The sequence below is a fragment of the Zootoca vivipara genome, chromosome 14 (assembly GCF_965207765.1).
Source record: "Zootoca vivipara chromosome 14, rZooViv2.hap1.1, whole genome shotgun sequence".
Taxonomy (NCBI): domain Eukaryota; kingdom Metazoa; phylum Chordata; class Lepidosauria; order Squamata; family Lacertidae; genus Zootoca; species Zootoca vivipara.
The window spans coordinates 40,914,599-40,932,771 of NC_142597.1; the positions used below are offsets into that span (position 1 = coordinate 40,914,599).

General features: G+C 44.8%; 2 protein-coding genes across 2 annotated transcripts in view; one reads left to right on the top strand and one right to left on the bottom strand.

Moving 5' to 3' along the window:
- Positions 1-6,787, bottom strand: part of APPBP2 (amyloid beta precursor protein binding protein 2) — a 40,678-nt gene extending 33,891 nt beyond the window's left edge. The window contains exon 1 of the mRNA XM_035139137.3: positions 6,196-6,787. Within this exon, the coding sequence (XP_034995028.1) occupies positions 6,196-6,336 (141 nt within the window). The 5' untranslated portion in view covers positions 6,337-6,787. The remainder of the gene's footprint in view (positions 1-6,195) is intronic.
- Positions 6,788-14,128: 7,341 nt separating this feature from the next.
- The window catches only part of PPM1D (protein phosphatase, Mg2+/Mn2+ dependent 1D), a 40,720-nt gene continuing 36,675 nt past the window's right edge, over positions 14,129-18,173 (top strand). The window contains exon 1 of the mRNA XM_035139684.3: positions 14,129-15,698. Coding sequence (XP_034995575.2) covers positions 15,332-15,698 — 367 coding nt within the window. The 5' untranslated portion in view covers positions 14,129-15,331. The remainder of the gene's footprint in view (positions 15,699-18,173) is intronic.

Consider the following 18,173-nt stretch of genomic DNA (forward strand, 5'->3'; position numbering starts at 1 on the left):
AGCTACAATTCCCAGCCCCTTCACAAACTGCAGTTCTCAGGATTATTTGGGAGTGGTAATGTGCTTTAAATGTATGGTGTGTAGCCTACACAGCCTTAGCTCAGTAAGAAGTGGAATCAAACACAGTGATCTGAGAGTGCAAGTTATACTACAATGCTTTTTTCAGAGTCTGCTGCCACCGCAATGCCTCACAGGCCACCACTACTGCCACTGCCACGACAAGGCTTTGCAGGCCGTCACCACTTTTGCCACTGCCACAAGGCCTTGCAGGCCACCACTACTGCCACCACAACAAGGCCTCACAGGCTGTGCCATGGTGAGCCTTCCGCTGCCTAGTAGGCATGCTAGCAGCCTCAGATTATTTGTATTCTCTATGACTCATCACCGTACTCTTGGGTGTCCTGAATGCCACCATTTGGTAGCCAAGCCCTAAACCAAGTGTCTGATTTGGATGCATTTTGGCTTGCCTGCTGTTGAAAGTGACCATGAGGTGGTTGATAATATCAGCATTTATCAGTTTTAGACCCTTAAGTAGTAGCAGTTGCCAGGACATTGTGCTGTTCGTCTCTGCATAGTTCCTTCCTTACTTCAGATATTGTGATACAATATATTGATATATTGCGATGTTTAGCTGGTGATATATCACAATACTGAAAACCAGTTGTCACCCAGCCCTAACCACCACCTTGCCTCTGTTTCAAAAACACCAAATTGTTACATAAAGGGATAAATGCAATACTAGTTGCACTGAACCATTGCAAAGTTGCATATTAACATTGCTCCCAGATGACTTATCCTCAGTGACTACTCACTGGTTAAATTAGGATGTTAAATTAGTATGTTAAGAGTTTTCAGTTCCTTCATTTGTTTCCTTAAAATGTAAACATTACAGGGGAGTATAGGCTATTAAGGTCTCTTATCGTAATACACAGGTATTTGCTTAATAAATTTAAGGAGTGTTTAATATATAAAACTTTCTTTTTTAAGAAATGAAATAGCTTTTAGTACTTATTAAAATTATTATGAAACCTTTAGAACACAAGAGAAACCACCAGTGATTTGGGGAAACTTGTACATAAATTTGATTAAACAAGGATTCAGAATCCATACCACTTGCTGTATCCCAGATGACCTAAATTAATGCACAAACATTACATATATCAGACTAGAAGTGTGGGAAGGGATGTCTAAACGCCTAATGGAGAGATGAGTATGATAGCTTTACAGTAGACTGCTATTCCTCAAAATATTCCCTGGGTGGAGGCAATCTCTTAAATGGTTTACAAAGTAAAAACCATAAAATCAAAAGGCTAGAATATAAACAAAATGCAAATATGTACTATCCATAAGAATCATAGGAGCATAGACAGCTGCTTTATAATGGTACATCTAGTCCAGTACTGTCTATACCAGGCACCCCCACACTGCGGCCCTCCAGATGTTTTGGCCTACAACTCCCATGATCCCTAGCTAACAGGACCAGTGGTCGGGGAAGATGGGAATTGTAGTCCAAAACATCTGGAGGGCCGAAGTTTGGGGATGCCTGGTCTATCCTGACTGGCAGCAGCTCTGCAGGGTTTCAAACTGGGGACATTCTCAGGACTACCTGGAGATGCTGGGCTGGAACCTTTTACATGCAAACCAGATGCTCTTTAGCAGAGTTATGTTGGGAAGGGATCAGGACACTAAAGCAAAATGCTAAAGGGTAAAACAAATACTGAGGTGTGCCATCTAAAAATGGTCAGGAAATGCCCAAGTACGTTTTCAGTAGGTGCCCAAAACACATCACTGTCAATGCCTTTCAAATTGTATTTGGGGGGGGGGGGGTTGGTGCCACTTCAAGAAGTTTGCTTTCCATGCTGTCACTTGATCTGCTAGCCATGACACAGCCAGCAGGACCTCTTCCGATGACAGTAACGATCAACCGGGTACGTTCAGGGGAATATGGTGTCCTAAGTGTCCTGGTCTGAAGTTCTTCATGATTTTGGACGTTAATAACAGAATCCTGTACATGGCTCAGAAACTAATGAGCAGCCGGTGATGTTCTTGTAAACATATGCATTAGGTATGTATTCTGCACAGCACCCTAGATGTGACATTGTGAACCAGCTTCATTTTCAAATCAGGCTCAAGGATTTAAGCTTATGGCTGAAAAAAGCGCTTGCGCCTCAGGCTGCAATTCTATACATTCGTATAATAATAATAATTTATACCCCGCCCATCTGGCCGGGTTCCCCCAGCCACTCTGGGCGGCTTCCAACAAAATATTAAAATACAGAAATCCATCAAACATTAAAAGCTTCCCTAAACAGGGCTGCCTCGAGATGCCTTCTAAAGGTCTGGTAGTTGTTGTTCTCTTTGACCTCTTGTGGGAGGGCATTCCACAGGGTGGGTGCCACTACCGAGAAGGCCTTCTGCCTGGTTCCCTGTAACTTGGCTTCTCGTAGCGAGGGAACCGCCAGAAGGCCCTCGGCGCTGGACCTCAGTGTCCGGGCAGAACGATGGGGGAGGGAGAAAACACAGTGAACTGACTGGGGCTTATTTCTGAGTAGACATGTAAAGGATAGTCAGGGCCCTAAAATGCTGGACTTATGTGAACTACCGCACAGGCTGGGTAACAGCAGTGAGTCTTGCCGACATCATGGAATCTGCATTTGTCATTCTATGAATAGGTATGGCAGCCAGAAGACTGTGGAAGCAATGCATGTATTCTGAAATTCTTACTTTTAAAGTGCAGAAAAAGAATTATCTATGGAAAAACAATCCGGACACTAATATGGAAATAATGAGAGTGGTAGCAAATACGCATTTTTTAAAATCAGGCCTATAAATAGCCATTTGGTGAGTCAGAATAATCACCAGGGATTAAAGCAAACAAACTTTTGTAAATGAGAAAGAAGATGGTTTCTCTCCCCCACCCCCTCTTCCAGAACTATTAACATTATTTTGTGGGCCAGTAACTTCTGTGATGTTGTTTGGAAAGTTCCTCTGAAATGTCCTTCAGATCACAAGCAGATTTGCGACAAAATACCTTGCTCAAGGCCATCATTATGAGAAAAACTAGGAATCTGAACTGTGGCATACTTTCTCCTAGGTGACAGCGTCATTCACAAATACTGTACAGTTAAAAGTGTACATCACTCATGAGGAAGTATCAGGAGATACACATCAAATGGAATGGGGCTGGAAGGGCATCTGGTCTGACTTCCCTTGCTCAGTGACAAGTTCCTCTATCCACCGCTCCACCCCAATTCATGGCTCAGAAACCAGACCACTGCCTGCCGCAAGAGCATAGCTGAACTGCAACTCCCATCACCCTAGGCTGCTGGCCACACTTGCTGGGACTGATGGGAGTAAGTTCAGCAACACCTGGAGGACCAAAGGTTTCCCATTCCTGGTGTGGATGAAAGCAATGAAACCTGCTGAAATGCCGACTTAGCATTCACAGTTTTACTCATCTGGGATAGCTCAGTCAGAACAGAATAAAAATCTTAATCTTAGGGTCATGAGTTTGAGCCCCGTGTTGGGCAAAAGATTCCTGCATTGCAGGGAGTTGAACAAAATGATCCTTATGGTCCCTTCCAACTCTACAATTCAAGGAGTCTATGACATAAATGGGGTTATGATATATGAACTTGAGCCAACATAAGACGTTTGCATATTTCCCTGCCTTTGACAAGGCTCATCCTTGCATTTCCAAATGCAGCAGCTCTATCCTATCAAGGGACACCTTTAATCTCCATTTCATTCTATGTTTGATTGATTTTTCTATGTTTCAGCAGTTCTTATTTTTATCTATAAGCTGCCTTGAGTCAGGCAGGGTACAAATAAATATATACTATAGTGCTTTCTTTCGGAGGAGTGACTTTTGCAGAAACTAAGATTCTCTTGTGTTGGAAATGCTGAGTGAAAATCCTCCCTTGAACCAAAAGCTTTGTCCATTCAGTGGCTAAAATGTGAATATTTAAATGGCTCCCCCCCCCCCAATATCCAAGGTAGAGGGTATCTGGAAGTGACTTAAATGGATCCCATTACAGTGCTGTTCCTGTTTGATTGTCCTTCTAGACTAGGTCAATGATAAAAGTGGGGGGGGGGTGCCTTTTATTGAGACACTTTTTAAAAGCTCACATACAGAAGAACTGGAAAATGATTATCATATGCTAAGGCTTGGGAAGGTGGGGATGGAATCAATTATTATTCTTTCTGCCTTCTTAAGAAGTAGGGGGGCACACGCTAGTATACCCACCACCCCAAAATGTGTAGGTAGAAGTTGAACCTATTTTTCCACTATCAACAATAGATCCATAATGAGTATTACTTTTCTTTGTCTTTTAAAGAACACTGGATAAACACCACAGAACAATTTGTTCTATAGCAAACAATAAGATTAACATCGAAGAATGATGGAAGCGGAGACTCTATACACAACCCAGAGCAGCTTATAGAATACAAACTCTAGGAAAATACCAAGCATCCTTCGACTTGCACTTGATCTATGAAGTTGACATTTTCAATATTTGAATATTTAACTGGATGTCAAAATAAATAGCAAGAAAACTAACTTGAGATGGCGATTTTAGGAAAAATGAAAAACATGCAGTCTTTATGTTAAAAGGGTGCTTCAGATTAAGAACTCCAGCTGTCATGAGAATATTGAAAGAGAATAAATCCTTATTTTCTTCAGCACCCCATTCTACAAACCGAAGTGAGGGACACAAATCTCTCTTTATTGCTCCCAATAGAGTCTAGGCAAGACAGCATAATCCAGTATTACAAAGCATTCTACACTCTCAAGAAAAACACGAACGCTGGAAACACACAGCCACAGCAGTGCTGATTATGACACCCCACTCCAACAAACAGTACTCTAGTTAATCCTCTGCAGTCGAGGGTGAGAAAGAGAGATATCAATTACACATTTATGGTGCAATCCTCCTAACCATATCTACTCAGAAGCAAGTCCTGCTGAATTAAACAGGATTTGCCCCCAGATATTCAAGATTGCAATCTTAGGCTCTTATGCAGACTCAACTGCTACCATCACCCTGCCCCAACAGGCCTGGTTGGAAAGTGCCCCCCAAATCTGAGACACAAATCTGTTCCAAGTTCTGGAGGAAAGGGGTGTGGGGCAAAAAGTGATACAGTACTAGTTTTTTCTAGGGGGCAAATTCTAGAATGGGTGCTTACATACAGGGTAAGAAGTGCAAATAAAAGGATCAAGGAAATTTTTTTGGGGGGGGGTGTCAGGGCACTTGCCTAGGATGGGTGTGCAAAACTGGAATGGGAGGCAGTTTTTGAGAAGGAAAATTCTGGAAAAGGCAGGAAAGAAGCGGATTGTTTTTGGGAGGGGGGGTTGCAAGGAGCAAAATAAAAAAAATCATAGGGAGAGGTACTATAATGATGGCGAGTATTGTTCCAAGAAATGGTGAAAATACTCAGGGTAGGGTCTAAAAAGCGATTCTACATGGGGCAAGTTCTGCAGTGAAGGGGAGCAAAAGCCAAAGAATGGGGAGCAAGGTAATAAGCAACAGAGATTCTCTGATAGCCCACATTCTACAGTGAGGGAGGGCAAGCAAAGAGGATGGTGGTGGTTGTTGTTTTTTACATGAGCAAATCCAATTCTGAAATACTGGTCATTCAGAAGGGGGTGCAAACCCCATTTGAAGGAGCAGGCGGAGGCGATGGGCAAAAACAAGATTCCTGGGGTGTGGGTTGCAAATAAAATGCGAGTAGCAAACAGAGCCCCCTTCTGAATTGTACAGAGGGGGGCAAATAAACTACTGGGACGCTTCCAGAGCAAAACAAATAAGGATGGGGGTTCGAAATCTGACAGTGGGGGGGCGCAAGTAATAGTTTTAGGAGCAAGGGGGGGAGGCATGGCTCTTGGGGGGGCACTCGGACGGCAGAAGGAAGAGAGCTCCTGTTTGGGGAAATGGGTGGCTGGATGCACAAGGCAGGCCGAGGCGAAAATGGGCAGGGCTGCAGCCATCTTCCTCCCCCCCCCCCAAATTGGGAAAGCGGTACAGGGCGGAGGGTGGGGGGAAGAGGCGCGCGCCTGACTGCCGCCCTTGCGCTGCCCCCCTCCCCCACGGCCCCCCACAAATACAATCAAGGGGGTGCCCCCTTCCCTTCCTCCCCTCAGCCCCACGGCGGGGTCCGTCCCCCCCGGCCCGGCCCTGCGCCGGCCTTGCCCACCTTGTAATAGACGTCGAACTGGATGTTCTCGGGCAAGGAGCGGATGTCCCTGCGGCGCGCCCGGCCGTAGCTGTCGACCACGGCCGAGATGGCGGTGTTGTAGAGCGTCTCGGGCACCCACTCCAGCTCCACGGCCGCCATCTTGCCTGTGCCGAGCGAGGGACGGGCGGAGGAGGGGTGGATGGAGGGAGAGACAAGGCCGGCGGCGGTGGCAGCGGCGGCGCCTGCCTCTTCCCCCGCCTCCCGCCGGCGCTGCTCCTGGGCTCGGGCCTGCCTGCTGCTTCGCTCGGGGCCTCCTGCTCGCTCCGCCTCCCAACCAGGCGAGGCGACGCGGGGTTCAGCGCCTTCTCTGCTGAGGCGGCGGCGGTGGCTGCTTCGCCTCAGGCCGCGGCGGCGGGGCGAGGCCTGCTCGGGAGGGAGCCGCTGGGGGCGCCGTCGCCGCTACTGCTGCCGCTTTGGAGGGAGGGAAAGAAGGAACGAAGGAAGGAAGGAAGGAGGGAGGGAAAAGGAGGAAGGGGAGAAGGAGGCCTGAGGGGAAAGGCCGAGGCCGCGGGTCTCGCGCTGCCTCTCGCGCGCTGCTTCTCTCTCCTCTGGCGTGTGACCCGGTGCTGCGGTCTTTTCACTGCAGCTGCTTCTAATGGAAATATAATAATAATAATAATAATAATAATAATAATAATAATAATAATAATAATAATAATAATAATAATAATAATATTCCCGCAGACGCACTCTTCCACTGACTCCCGAGACAGACGGATGCCAACCAATATTATTATTATTATTATTATTATTATTATTATTAGTTGGCATCCGTCTGTCTCGGGAGTCAGTGGAAGAGTGCGTCTTTCTTAAGGATTTTTGGTAAAATTATCATCTTAATCATAGAGACCTTGCTCCATATTGAAAGGTTCAGATGTTTCCATTTTTCTAGACTTTTTTTTTATTTCCTTCCATTTCTCGATTAATTATCTTTGAATAAATTTGTATTTTTATTAGTTAGCTAGCAAAGTGACTTCTTTTATTCCTCCCCCGCCCATATTATATATAAAAAACCCGCATATTTAACTTTTGAAAACCCTGGTGTTTTTCTTAATAAAGTAAAATAGCAATTGTTTTATTTTTCACAATAGAAATAAAAGAACAGAATTGTTCTGTTTTTCTTAATAGAAACAAAATAGCAATGTTAACTCTTTTAAAAAAATTCTTCTGTATAGTACTGTACAGTATATGGAAGCACATTGGAACAAAAAAGGTCCATTGGAACAAAAACAAACAAACTGAGTGGTTTTTCCTCATCCCTTTTAGTCCAGATTTTTTTTATAAAAAGGGGGGGGATATTATTATAAGACAGTCCATAGGGTTGTCAGTTTAAAGATTGTAAACTTTAATATTAGCAACAATATGTACTACTAAGTTATTATTTGTTGTTATTGTTATTACTAATAAAGTCCTGTTATTAATAGGTTGCGGTACATAAGAGATGCCAGTTTAAATATTGTAAATTTAAATATTAGTAATGTCAAGTTATTATTATTACTTATAAATTCCTGTTGTTAATAGGTTGCAGCACATTCCATAGGGTTGCAGGTTCAAAGACTGCAGTTTGTTTGCTTTTTAAAAAGAAAGGGTTGCAGTACAATCAAAGAGGTCTCCAAGCTTACATTTTGAAGATGTTAAAGTTAAAAGCATCAACAAAGGACAAATAAGTTTCTTAAGGGTACAAAGGAAAAACTGTTCCTAAACTTGTGCAGAGTGCCTTTCCTCAAAGCGAAAACAAATCTTTTTCAAAAAGGACCTCTGCACATAGTTCCCCCGGCATGTATAGAGTGCACCCTTAAGAAAAACCTCTCCAAGATCCTCAAATATGTGCCGTGCCTTCTCATTACAAACTACAAATGGAATTTTCCCTCACCTTTCTGAAGAGCTGTCCAGGTGTGTGGTAGATCTGATGCCGTATTAGGAGAAGGGCCATAGCTCAGTGATAGATGGACTGCTTTGCATGCAGACAGTTCAATCCCCAGCATTCCTAGACGAGACTGTCTGAAATCTTGGAGAGCTGCTGCCTGTCAGCGTAAACATTACTGAGCTGGATGGACCAATGGTCTGTCTCAGCTTTCAATCAGTCCTTTATTCAGAACCATGAGGACTGGAAACTTACAATTTATAGGGGAGAGCTATAGCTTTGTGGCAGATATATTCTTTGCTTGCAGAAGGTCTCGGGTTCAATCCCTGGCATCTCCAAAAGGCTAGGACTGGAATGTGGAGAGCTGCTGCTAGCCAGTGCAAACATTCAGCTAGATAGACCAGTGGTTTGGCTCAGTATAAGGCAGCTTCTCATGTTCCTTTGTGACAACATCTGGAAAAGTCAACATGTATTTTAAATGCACTGTTTACATGATGCCAGCCACCTTATGCCTAAGCTGATTTTGATGCTTGGGTGTATCTCCCCAAACCCCTTTTTGTCACCACTTTTCTTACTACCACCAAAGCTTGCTTTTCATACCGTAAAAGCCTTTGTTCCAGGGGGCAGCAAGGTTTACCTCTCCTGGGCCAGTTCATTCCAGTGGAGATCCCTCCATGGGCCAGATTGTGTGCGCGCATGAGCATGTGCGCCCGCGATTTCCAGCCATAGCTGTCAAGTTCTCCCTTTTTTAAGGGGAAATTCCCTTATGCTGAATAGGCTTCCTCGTGAGAAAAGGGAAAACTTGACAGCTACGGTATGTTTCCGGCATCTGCACAGACGTGATTTCCAGCGCTGTGGAAGCGAGTCCCCGAGCTGCAGTGCGCCGGTTTAGTGCAGCGCACAGGACTCACTCGGCTCAGTTCAGGGGGGGCTTGTGGGCCAGTTAAATGACCCCCGTGGGCCGCTTGTGGCCTTAGGTTGCCTACTTCTGCTTTGGCCCAACCTGCTGGTTACAATGCTGTACTTCAAGGCTAGGCAACCTGTGAGCCTTCAGATGTTATGGACTACAGCTTCCATCATCTCCAGCCAGCAGTAGCCAGTGGTCAGGGTTGAAGGGAGTTGTAGTCCAATATCTGGAGAACCACAGGCTCCCCTTCCCTGCTGTACTGTATTTGAATTAAGCCTGTAAGAAAATCTTAAAAGTGTTTGTCACAGATTATTCCTTTTATCTTTCACTGCCTCTTATTTCCCATGTTGGATTTTAGTTTGCAAGCTCTTGGGGGCAGAGATAAGTCTTTTGTCAGTAGTGTGTCAGCCACATCAATAACCTGTAATATATTAATAACATTACAACAACAATACCACAGTCTTTCTATTCAGAGATGGAGCTCAGCATGGTGGCATAGTGTGAACATTTAAAGCACATGACTTCCCTCAAAGAATCCTGGGAGTTGTAGTTTGTAAGGGTGCTGGAGATTCTAGTTCTCTGAGGAGGTAAACTGCAGTTCTAAGGATTCTTTGGGGGAACTTGTTATTTAAATGTATGGTGTGCACACACAGCCCATAGTCTTCCCTGGAAATGTACATGAACTGTGCTGCAAATGTAGCTGCCTGTACCACAGTGCAACATCTTAGTTAGTGTACTGGTAGTCACACATGTGCATTGAACTAGTTTAGGTTGTAGGATTAAGGAGCTTCTTGGAAAGCAAAGGTAGAACTAAGCTAAGCAGGTAAAGTGACAAGCAGTCCTGGGCTTGATTTGAGTCGTGACTTGTCTCCCACTGTTTGCAAAAATATTGCTTAGCCCCGGAGATAGATCTATCTATCTGGTGTATTCGACTAAGCTCTACTCAGAGTAGCTCCATTTAAATTAAAGGGCCTAAGGTATGGCCTACTCTCAGTAGGACTAACATGGGCTCCAACCTTTGGTTTCTGAACATGTACAGAGTTCATTTTGGGTCTTTTCCAGCTGCTGTTCCTTCAATATAAAAGTGGTTGACCATGGAAGATAATTAACACCTGGATAGCTCAGTTGGTAGAGCATGATACTCTCAGTCTCAGGGTTGTGGGTTCGAGCCCCATGTTGGGCAAAAATATTCCTGCTTTGCATGGGGGTTGGACTAGATGATCCTTGTGGTCCCTTCGAACTCTATATTTCTGTGAGTCAATGAACAGAGGGTTTCCGGTAGAGGACACTCTCAGCCCAGCCGGGGGATGCCAAGGATTGAACCTGGACCTTTTGCATGAAAAACAGATGCTCTACCACTGAACTACAACCATTAAATACAGTGTATGGAAATCAGAGCCTCTGAGCAAGGGGCAGAGTTGTCTCAGCCAACCTCTAACCTTTGGTTTTCTTCCAGAATCGGGCCACTGCTTTAGTGCATTCTGAGCACCCACGTTCCCACGATCCCTGCTTCAATTAAAAAAAACAACGTCCCGCCTATCCCCAAGTTAGAGCTGTTAGGCAAATAACACCTTATTTCAGGCCTGTGCAGAGCTTGTCTGAGGCACCAGGCGGGAGTCTTGTCCATGAGATGCGCCAGCACGGCACTGCCATCTAAGTTGATCTGATGCTACATGTTAGAACACGGTAACACAGGTCCAGGTGTTACTATTGAAGACTTGCAGTGCCTACAGACAGGCATGGGCATTTCACCGCTGGCTGTTTCGCCCAATAACTCTCTGGTCAGCTGGGAGAAATGGGGCATTCTTGGCATGACAGCAAGTATGGCAGGCCCCTGGTAGAGCTCCTCACCCAGCTTAGCCCTATGAGGCGGGGGGGCAAGCGTACCCAGCTGCCCCCCACCTTCCCCGCTGCACAGGCCTGCCCTATTTGTTTCCCATCTGGCACATCCAGAAATTTGTGATCATGGCTTAAAGAGAATCACATACTTGAGAGCTAGTGCTTTGGCATCAAAGGTATACAACAAGTCAATATATGTGATTACTTACCGTTTATTAAAAAACTCTTTTCTGCATGTTTTTAAATCTTGCAATTTTTGCAACACTGGTGACCTTTGCTCCAGTTTTAGTCTGGAGAACAGAGACTGCATTATTGTCACATGCCCAAGACTACACAGTGGGTCCTTAACAGAGGCCTGATTGCCATGGCCCACATATTTTGCTAGTGAAACACAATTAAAGTACTTGTTGGTGATGCATACTCACTAGTAACCCTATATACTTACCACTTTACCATCCTACTGTGCCCAGAATTAAGGCAGCCAAAAGGTTGGTTTTCTCCATCCTGTCAACTGTGCGTATACAGGTGTTGGTTGCCATGTGTGATTTCAAGAGCTTGGGTATTTTACAATCTTTATTGAAAAAGCACAGAAAATGTAGCCTGTACAGCATGCGCCGTAACTCTCCAATGGATGTCAAAACTAGGATTTCAGAGTCCAAGGCTCAAAGCCTAGTATAAGTCATTATACCTCTCACCCTATTCTACCTCACAGGGTTGTTGTGAAGATAAAAAAGGAGAGGGGGGAATTGGGTAGCTAACTTGTGCTCCTTGGAGGAAAAGCAAGATACAGTATAAATATACTGAATTTCAAAAAGTCATTTGGCAACACACTAGCCTTATCTATCATATATGTAAGCGGAAGGAAGCATATTCTGAAGGCAGCCCTGTTTAGGGCTGACTGATGTTTTAGTGTATTTTGAGTCTGACCAAAGTGCAGGAGGCAGTGCAAGACAGGAGTGCCTGGCGTGCTCTGGTCCATGGGGTCACGAAGAGTCGGACACGACTAAACGACTAAACAACAACAATCTCTTGTTGGAAGCCGCCCAGAGCGGCTGGGGAAACCCAGCCAGATGGGCGGGGTAATTTATTCTATTATATTCTGATATATAGCTATTTCTCGATATCGTATCTATCGCTCGCTACTTAAACCTATGACAAACTATCACCACTTAAATCTCTATACTGGTAGTTCATACTATTCCTTTTTCCTCTCTCACTTCCTGTTCTAGACATCTGAGTTCGATTGCTTGCGCCTCGTTGCCTTAGGAACAGCTTAGCCGGCTCCCCGCATAAACTGGCCTCTCAAACATTCCGTAACGTAATCGGGGAGCGCTCAAGTCCGCATCCGTCTCACGCAGGCGCGCACGGAACTGTTCTTTCGCCTCGCCCGCCTTCCCTCAGTTCTGATTGGTTGGGATTGGGGTATTTTGTACGTTTCAATCTTCCCCGCCGAGGCTCTCGCGGAATGCTGGGAAGAGTGGCGGAAAAGAGGTTGAAATGTTTGCTTCCTTGCAAGCAATGGACCTTCCTGCTTAGGAGTTGCCTTCCTGGGCTCAGAGAACGATCCATTTTGTCTGGCGGATTTATTTCCAAGAAGCGCCAGCCTTATGTTTGTTATAAGCAGGAGTTGAGGGCAGTAGCCCGCCCCTGTTGTCTGTCCCTAGCAGCTGCTATTCAGAGGTAGACTGCCTCTGAAGGTGTAGGGTCCATCCCAAAATATTATAACTAATAAAAACATAATTGCGAAGGACCATTCAGTCCAGCATCTGATTCCCCTCATTGCCGGAAAAGAAGTCCTAGAAAAATGTCTGCAAGATAAGAAAATCCCTGCTGGATCAGGATCTGTTAGAGTCCAGTATCCTGTTCTCACAGTAGCCAATCATATGCCTCTGGGAAGCCGGCAAACAGGACCTGAGCTCTCCAGTGCTTGTGATTCCCGGCAACCTGTTCACAAAGATATACAGTACTGCCTCTAATAGTGGAGGGAGAACATAGCCATTGTGGTCAGCCGCATTCTCCAGGAATTTGTCTCGCCCCTTTTTAATTCATTCTTTGTAAAATACACAATTGTAATACATATACCAACAGCTAGTTTCTCACACACACAACTGTATAGTGCCGGTACATTTTGCACCATAACTCAGGTTCTACAAAACCTAGAGACTATTAACTTTTTTAAATAAATGAGTGAATACTTCTCATAAAATAATGTTTGTCATCTACAGATTTTAGGATCGCGTTTATTAAGACTAACTTATTTAAACAATCTGCTGACCAATTAATTAAGGGCACCTTCTGAGTCAAGTAAGCTTTTTCCCTCCTCATATTGCCCCGTCGCAAAAATCACCAACCTAACTGATTAAACATTACAGCCCTTTTATTATCAGGCAGGCACCTTTTAAAAAAGTTTTTTGACACCTACTTAAAACTTTTTGATTTAGGTAAGCCTACTCAGATGTGAAACCTTGCTATGTTCCATTGTTTTTAAAAATCATTGATTTTATCTATATTTTGTTAACTGTATTAGGTCACCAGTTTTTAAAAGTCTGTTTTTATTGCTATTTTTTAAACAAACAATTTGAACCATTTATAATCATAGAATCATAGCTCAATGGGAATGACATATTATTATGGCATGAAATAGTCTCCACATCATCAGATGCATGGAGTGTGTTATCCATGCCTAATTAGCCGGTACACACACACACACACACACACACACACACACACAGAGTAGTAAAAAATGCAAGCAGTCTGGTCAGAGAGAAATTAAATGCAAGCAGGGCGGACTGTTGTCAACTATATCAAAGCTTAATTATCATAATTTTAACTGGAAGGTAGGGCCCTGTGTCACTGGCACATAAAACATATTGCAGCTCCTCACAGTCCATCATTCTAACCACTATGTATGTAACAAGGCCAAGACAGTCATAAGACTAACAATTTCTGGAGCCTGTTGTAGTCGTGTGTGTGTGTGTGTGTGTGTGTGTGTGTGTGTGTGTGTGTGTATCGGAGTGTTGTCATGAGTATAGGTACTCTAAATATGACTAAGTCTGGATCCTACCCCATGCGTTTTGATTACAATTTTTAAAAATTCAAATTTCTAAATATTTCTGTTATGTGTTGTTACCCTAGCAGAAGTAAAAGCTTAAATGCAGAGACCCTGCCAAGATAGCTTCATTAATATGAATTCATTATGCCATTAAAATAATTTTTAAAAATCAAAGACAAACACCTTTTAATCTGAATTAAAACATTTTTTGTTAAAAAAAATAAGTATAAGAAAACTTTATTGAATAAACAGTATATACATGATTAAGAACAACTTGGGATAACGTTTTCCAAAAAGGCCACTTTTTGGACAATGCATGCATAAATTATAACAATGAATAATGACTAAAGAAAAATAATAACACGATTTAAAGCATGCTTTAATAATGATACCTCAACCCATCATAACAAATATTAATTACATAAAAAATGAATTAAAACATACTCTTTAATAATGGAATGTTAATGTTTTGTTTATGAATTCAATAACCTGCACTCTTGAGTCATGTAAAAACGGATCAAGGCGGAGTACAAAGATAAAATATTAAAAAATCAACGTCAGACACAACCTTTCTTCTACAACCAGGGCCCTTGGTTGCCCTTTATGTGTAGGACTTCTGAGAAGTGTGCGGGGTGTTTTTACCGCATTTCTTCCCCCCCCGGGTTTTAATGTGGGGTTATTTTTGTTTCGTTTTGCGCTGCCTTGGGGTAAGTAAGGTAAAGCGACTAACAAATCCAACGATCAAATAAATATTAATTTAAAAATACTTAACCACATTGCCACCGCCAATCCATTCAATCTTCTGCCTAGATTACAAGGTGGTCCTAAAAACACACACGAATAGATTTGAGTTTTGAGCGTGTGGGAGGAAGGAGCAACGGGGACAACTGGCAAAATCTTGTCAGTCCTCCGCGCGCGCCTCCCTCCTTTCCGGTGGGGGAAGCGGAGGCTCGTGCCCGCGAGGCGCGCCCCCCGCTCCTCCCTTGGAACGTCGAATCTCCCTGGCGTTCTATCGGAAGCGGCGATTGTTCCGCCTTTTGCTACATCGCGCTCCGAGCCGCCGCGCGGAGGGTAGAGACGGGGAGAGGGAGAACCAGAACAGGGCATGCCTGGACAGCGCCTCTGCCGCCGCCGCGGCTCCTCCTCTTCCTCCGACGGTCATAAACAATAAAGTCACCGCCGGCCGGGAGAGAGAGAGAGAAAGAGAGAAAGAAAGAAAGAGAGAGATTGATTGATTTGGGGGGTGGGGAGAGAAGAGAGGAGGGGGCATCAAAAGAAGGAAGCCGATCGCGGATCACCTCTAGGCTTTTCAGGGGAGCAAGGAAGGAGAAGAAGAAGGGATAAATCGGAGGAAGGAGGAGGGGGGCGGCCGCGGCGGCAGCAGCCTGGTTCCCGTCGGGAGGAGGCAGAGGGGGCGTCCCGATCTCCCCGCATGGAGGGTCCCTGCTCGCTGGGGGTGAGCCTCTTCTCGGACCAAGGCGGCAGGAAATACATGGAGGACGTCACCCGCATCTTGGTCGAGCCGGAGCCGGAGGCGGCGTCGGGGATGGGCGCAGCGAGCGGCGGCAGCGGCGGCAAAGCATTAGGCGGGGATGATGGCGGCGGCGGCGACCGCTCGGTGGCCTTCTTCGCCGTCTGCGATGGGCACGGCGGGCGCGAGGCGGCCCATTTCGCCCGGGAGAACCTCTGGCCTTTCATCAAGAAGCAGAAGGGCTTCCGATCCCACAAGCCGGCCGCCGTCTGCGCCGCCCTCCGCAAGGGCTTCCTCGCCTGCCACCGCGCCATGTGGAAGAAACTGCGTGAGTTACTGCTGCCGTTCGCTGCTTGTAAACCCCCCCCATCGCCTTGTTTGTTTGTTTACCTCCCTCTTTCCCCTTCCCCCACGTTTGTTTGTTTGTTTTGTTTACCATCTTAAACCCCCCAATCGCTGCTTCCCCCGATATAGTCAGCGGGGCTTGCTTTGCAGCCAAGTAAATGGGTGCACGGTGATGGCAGGACTGCGCGCCGGAGTTTACTTGGGAGTAACGGCGCAATCCTAACGATACTTGTTCAGAAGTAAGGCCTACTGATTTCAGTGGGGCTTACCCCCTCTCCTCCCGTAAGTGAGGTTCGGGTTGCCTACTATACAACGTAGTCCTAACCCTGCCATGCTTGAGTTTAGTGGGGCTTGGGGTTCGGATTGCAACTGCAGCTCCGGATAGATGCAAGTTTACTCAGGAGGAAGGCGTTTGTCTTCTATGAATCGGGCTTGCTCTGAGGCATATGAGCAAAAGCTTCGCACCCCTGTGGGCAGCGTCTCAGAATTAACTCCCATGGAGTTGTCTAAGGATGTATCCAACTAAATTCTTCTGCCCATTGAAAGACATAGAGATCTGATTTAGTCGTGCTCCTCTGATTTCAGTGGCTAGGCTCTAAGTGGATCATAACACTAGGTGCAACCTCCGCTGTCATCTTCCTGGTGGAACCCAGTGGGGCTTCCCGAATGGCAGCACTTTCTCTTGCAAGCCTGTGCAGGTCTCCTTGGAAGTAAGTCCTACAGGATTCAGGGAGATCCTGGATGTTGTGCCATACAGTGTTACAGTGCCAGCTTCAAAGTCCTCCCCTGTTCACGCCTACTTCAGAGGTAGCTCTCACTGAGTTACTCATTCTGTTATTTAATTGTTTTGCTTTCAATGAAGCTTACTCCCTCCTACTGTAAATGGATTTACAATGGGGCTCCCTCCAGTGTGTGTGTGTGTGTTTTGGGGAGCATCTTCCATGACACTCCCTTTCCTGGAATTAAAGTACGGTAGCTCCAGGTTTATACTTCCTTTCTGTAGCGTTCACATAAGGGAAGACAGATCCTGATTAAATCTGACTCAGGCTAAATTGGATATCATTATTTTGGGCTGCTGTTACAAGCGATACATTTGGATTATTATTTTTTTAATGCATCATGCATAAAATAGGATTGTGTGGGTTTTTTATTTTAAAAATAGTATTATTGATAATAGATTGTTGTCTGGATTTCTGACCTGCCAATAAAAAAAAGTTGTGACATGCATATTCAGACATGTAGCCGGATCCTGTGTGTGTTGCCTAGGAAATGTGTCCTACTGCACTGAGTGGGAATACAGGAAATCAGGTGCTGCGTTAAGCTGAGTTAGACCATTGGGGTCCACCTGTGTTTGAAATTAGCCAGGCTAATGACATGGGTCCAGTTGTAGCTACATGGAGATCTCTGGATGTCAGGTTGGCAACTGACATCTCCATCTGGTTGGCCTCTCCAGCTTTCTTAAGCAAGTAAGCAGAAGAGCTTATTTACTGCATTTATATCCCACCTTTCCTCCCAGAGAGTACACGGCTCACCCACCCCCTCCTCTGTTAATCCCTACAACAACCTTGTGAGGTAGGTTAAGAGGCTGTGATTGACTCCCAAGGTCACCCAGTGTGAGTGAGCTTCATGACTTGAGTGGGGATTTGAACCCTGATTTCCCAGGTCCTTGTCCCAACACTTTAACACTGGCTTCCTAGAGTCCTCCTGCTATGGAGAAGCTATATAAATTAAATAGGTAAATAAATACGGGGAGATAAACAACTACCTGACATTTAGAAAATACCTAAAGGCAGCCCTGTTTAGGGAAGTTTTTAATCTGTGATATTTTAATGTATTTTAATGTGTGTTGGAAGCCGCCCAGAGTGGCGGGGGGGACGGACCCGGCCAGATGGGCAGGGTATAAATAATATTATTATTATTATGGGGAAAGCAAAATGTCCATTAGAGAAGGATCTGAAATATTTTCCTTAAAGCTTGCCTTTGTTTTATTCTGGATTCTTTTATTTGATATTTTAATGAATTGTAAACCACTTTGAGTTTTTTTGTTTAAACTATAAAACAGTATAGAAATGAAACTAATAATAATAATAATAATAATAATAATAATAATAATAATAAATCTCACTGCCTCCCACCCATGGTGCCTAGACACTTAATTGTGTTGACCGTAATTGTGTTAAGGAACCATTTGGCGGTTAGCTTATTTACCTGTTTCTAACACTGGCACCTAGCTCAGTATTGCCAGCATCTCCCCAGGATTTCAGAGAGGAATATTTACCAGCCCTACTACCTGGAGATGCTGGGGATCCAACCTGAGACCTTTGCATGCAGAGTAAATGTTCAACTCCCCAAGGGGAGCCTAACCCCCAATGGGGCTTATTCCGAAATTAATCATCTGCAGAATTGTGGCCCAGTTTTATGAACACTCAAGTAGGGAGGAGTATGCCCAAATGGGGAG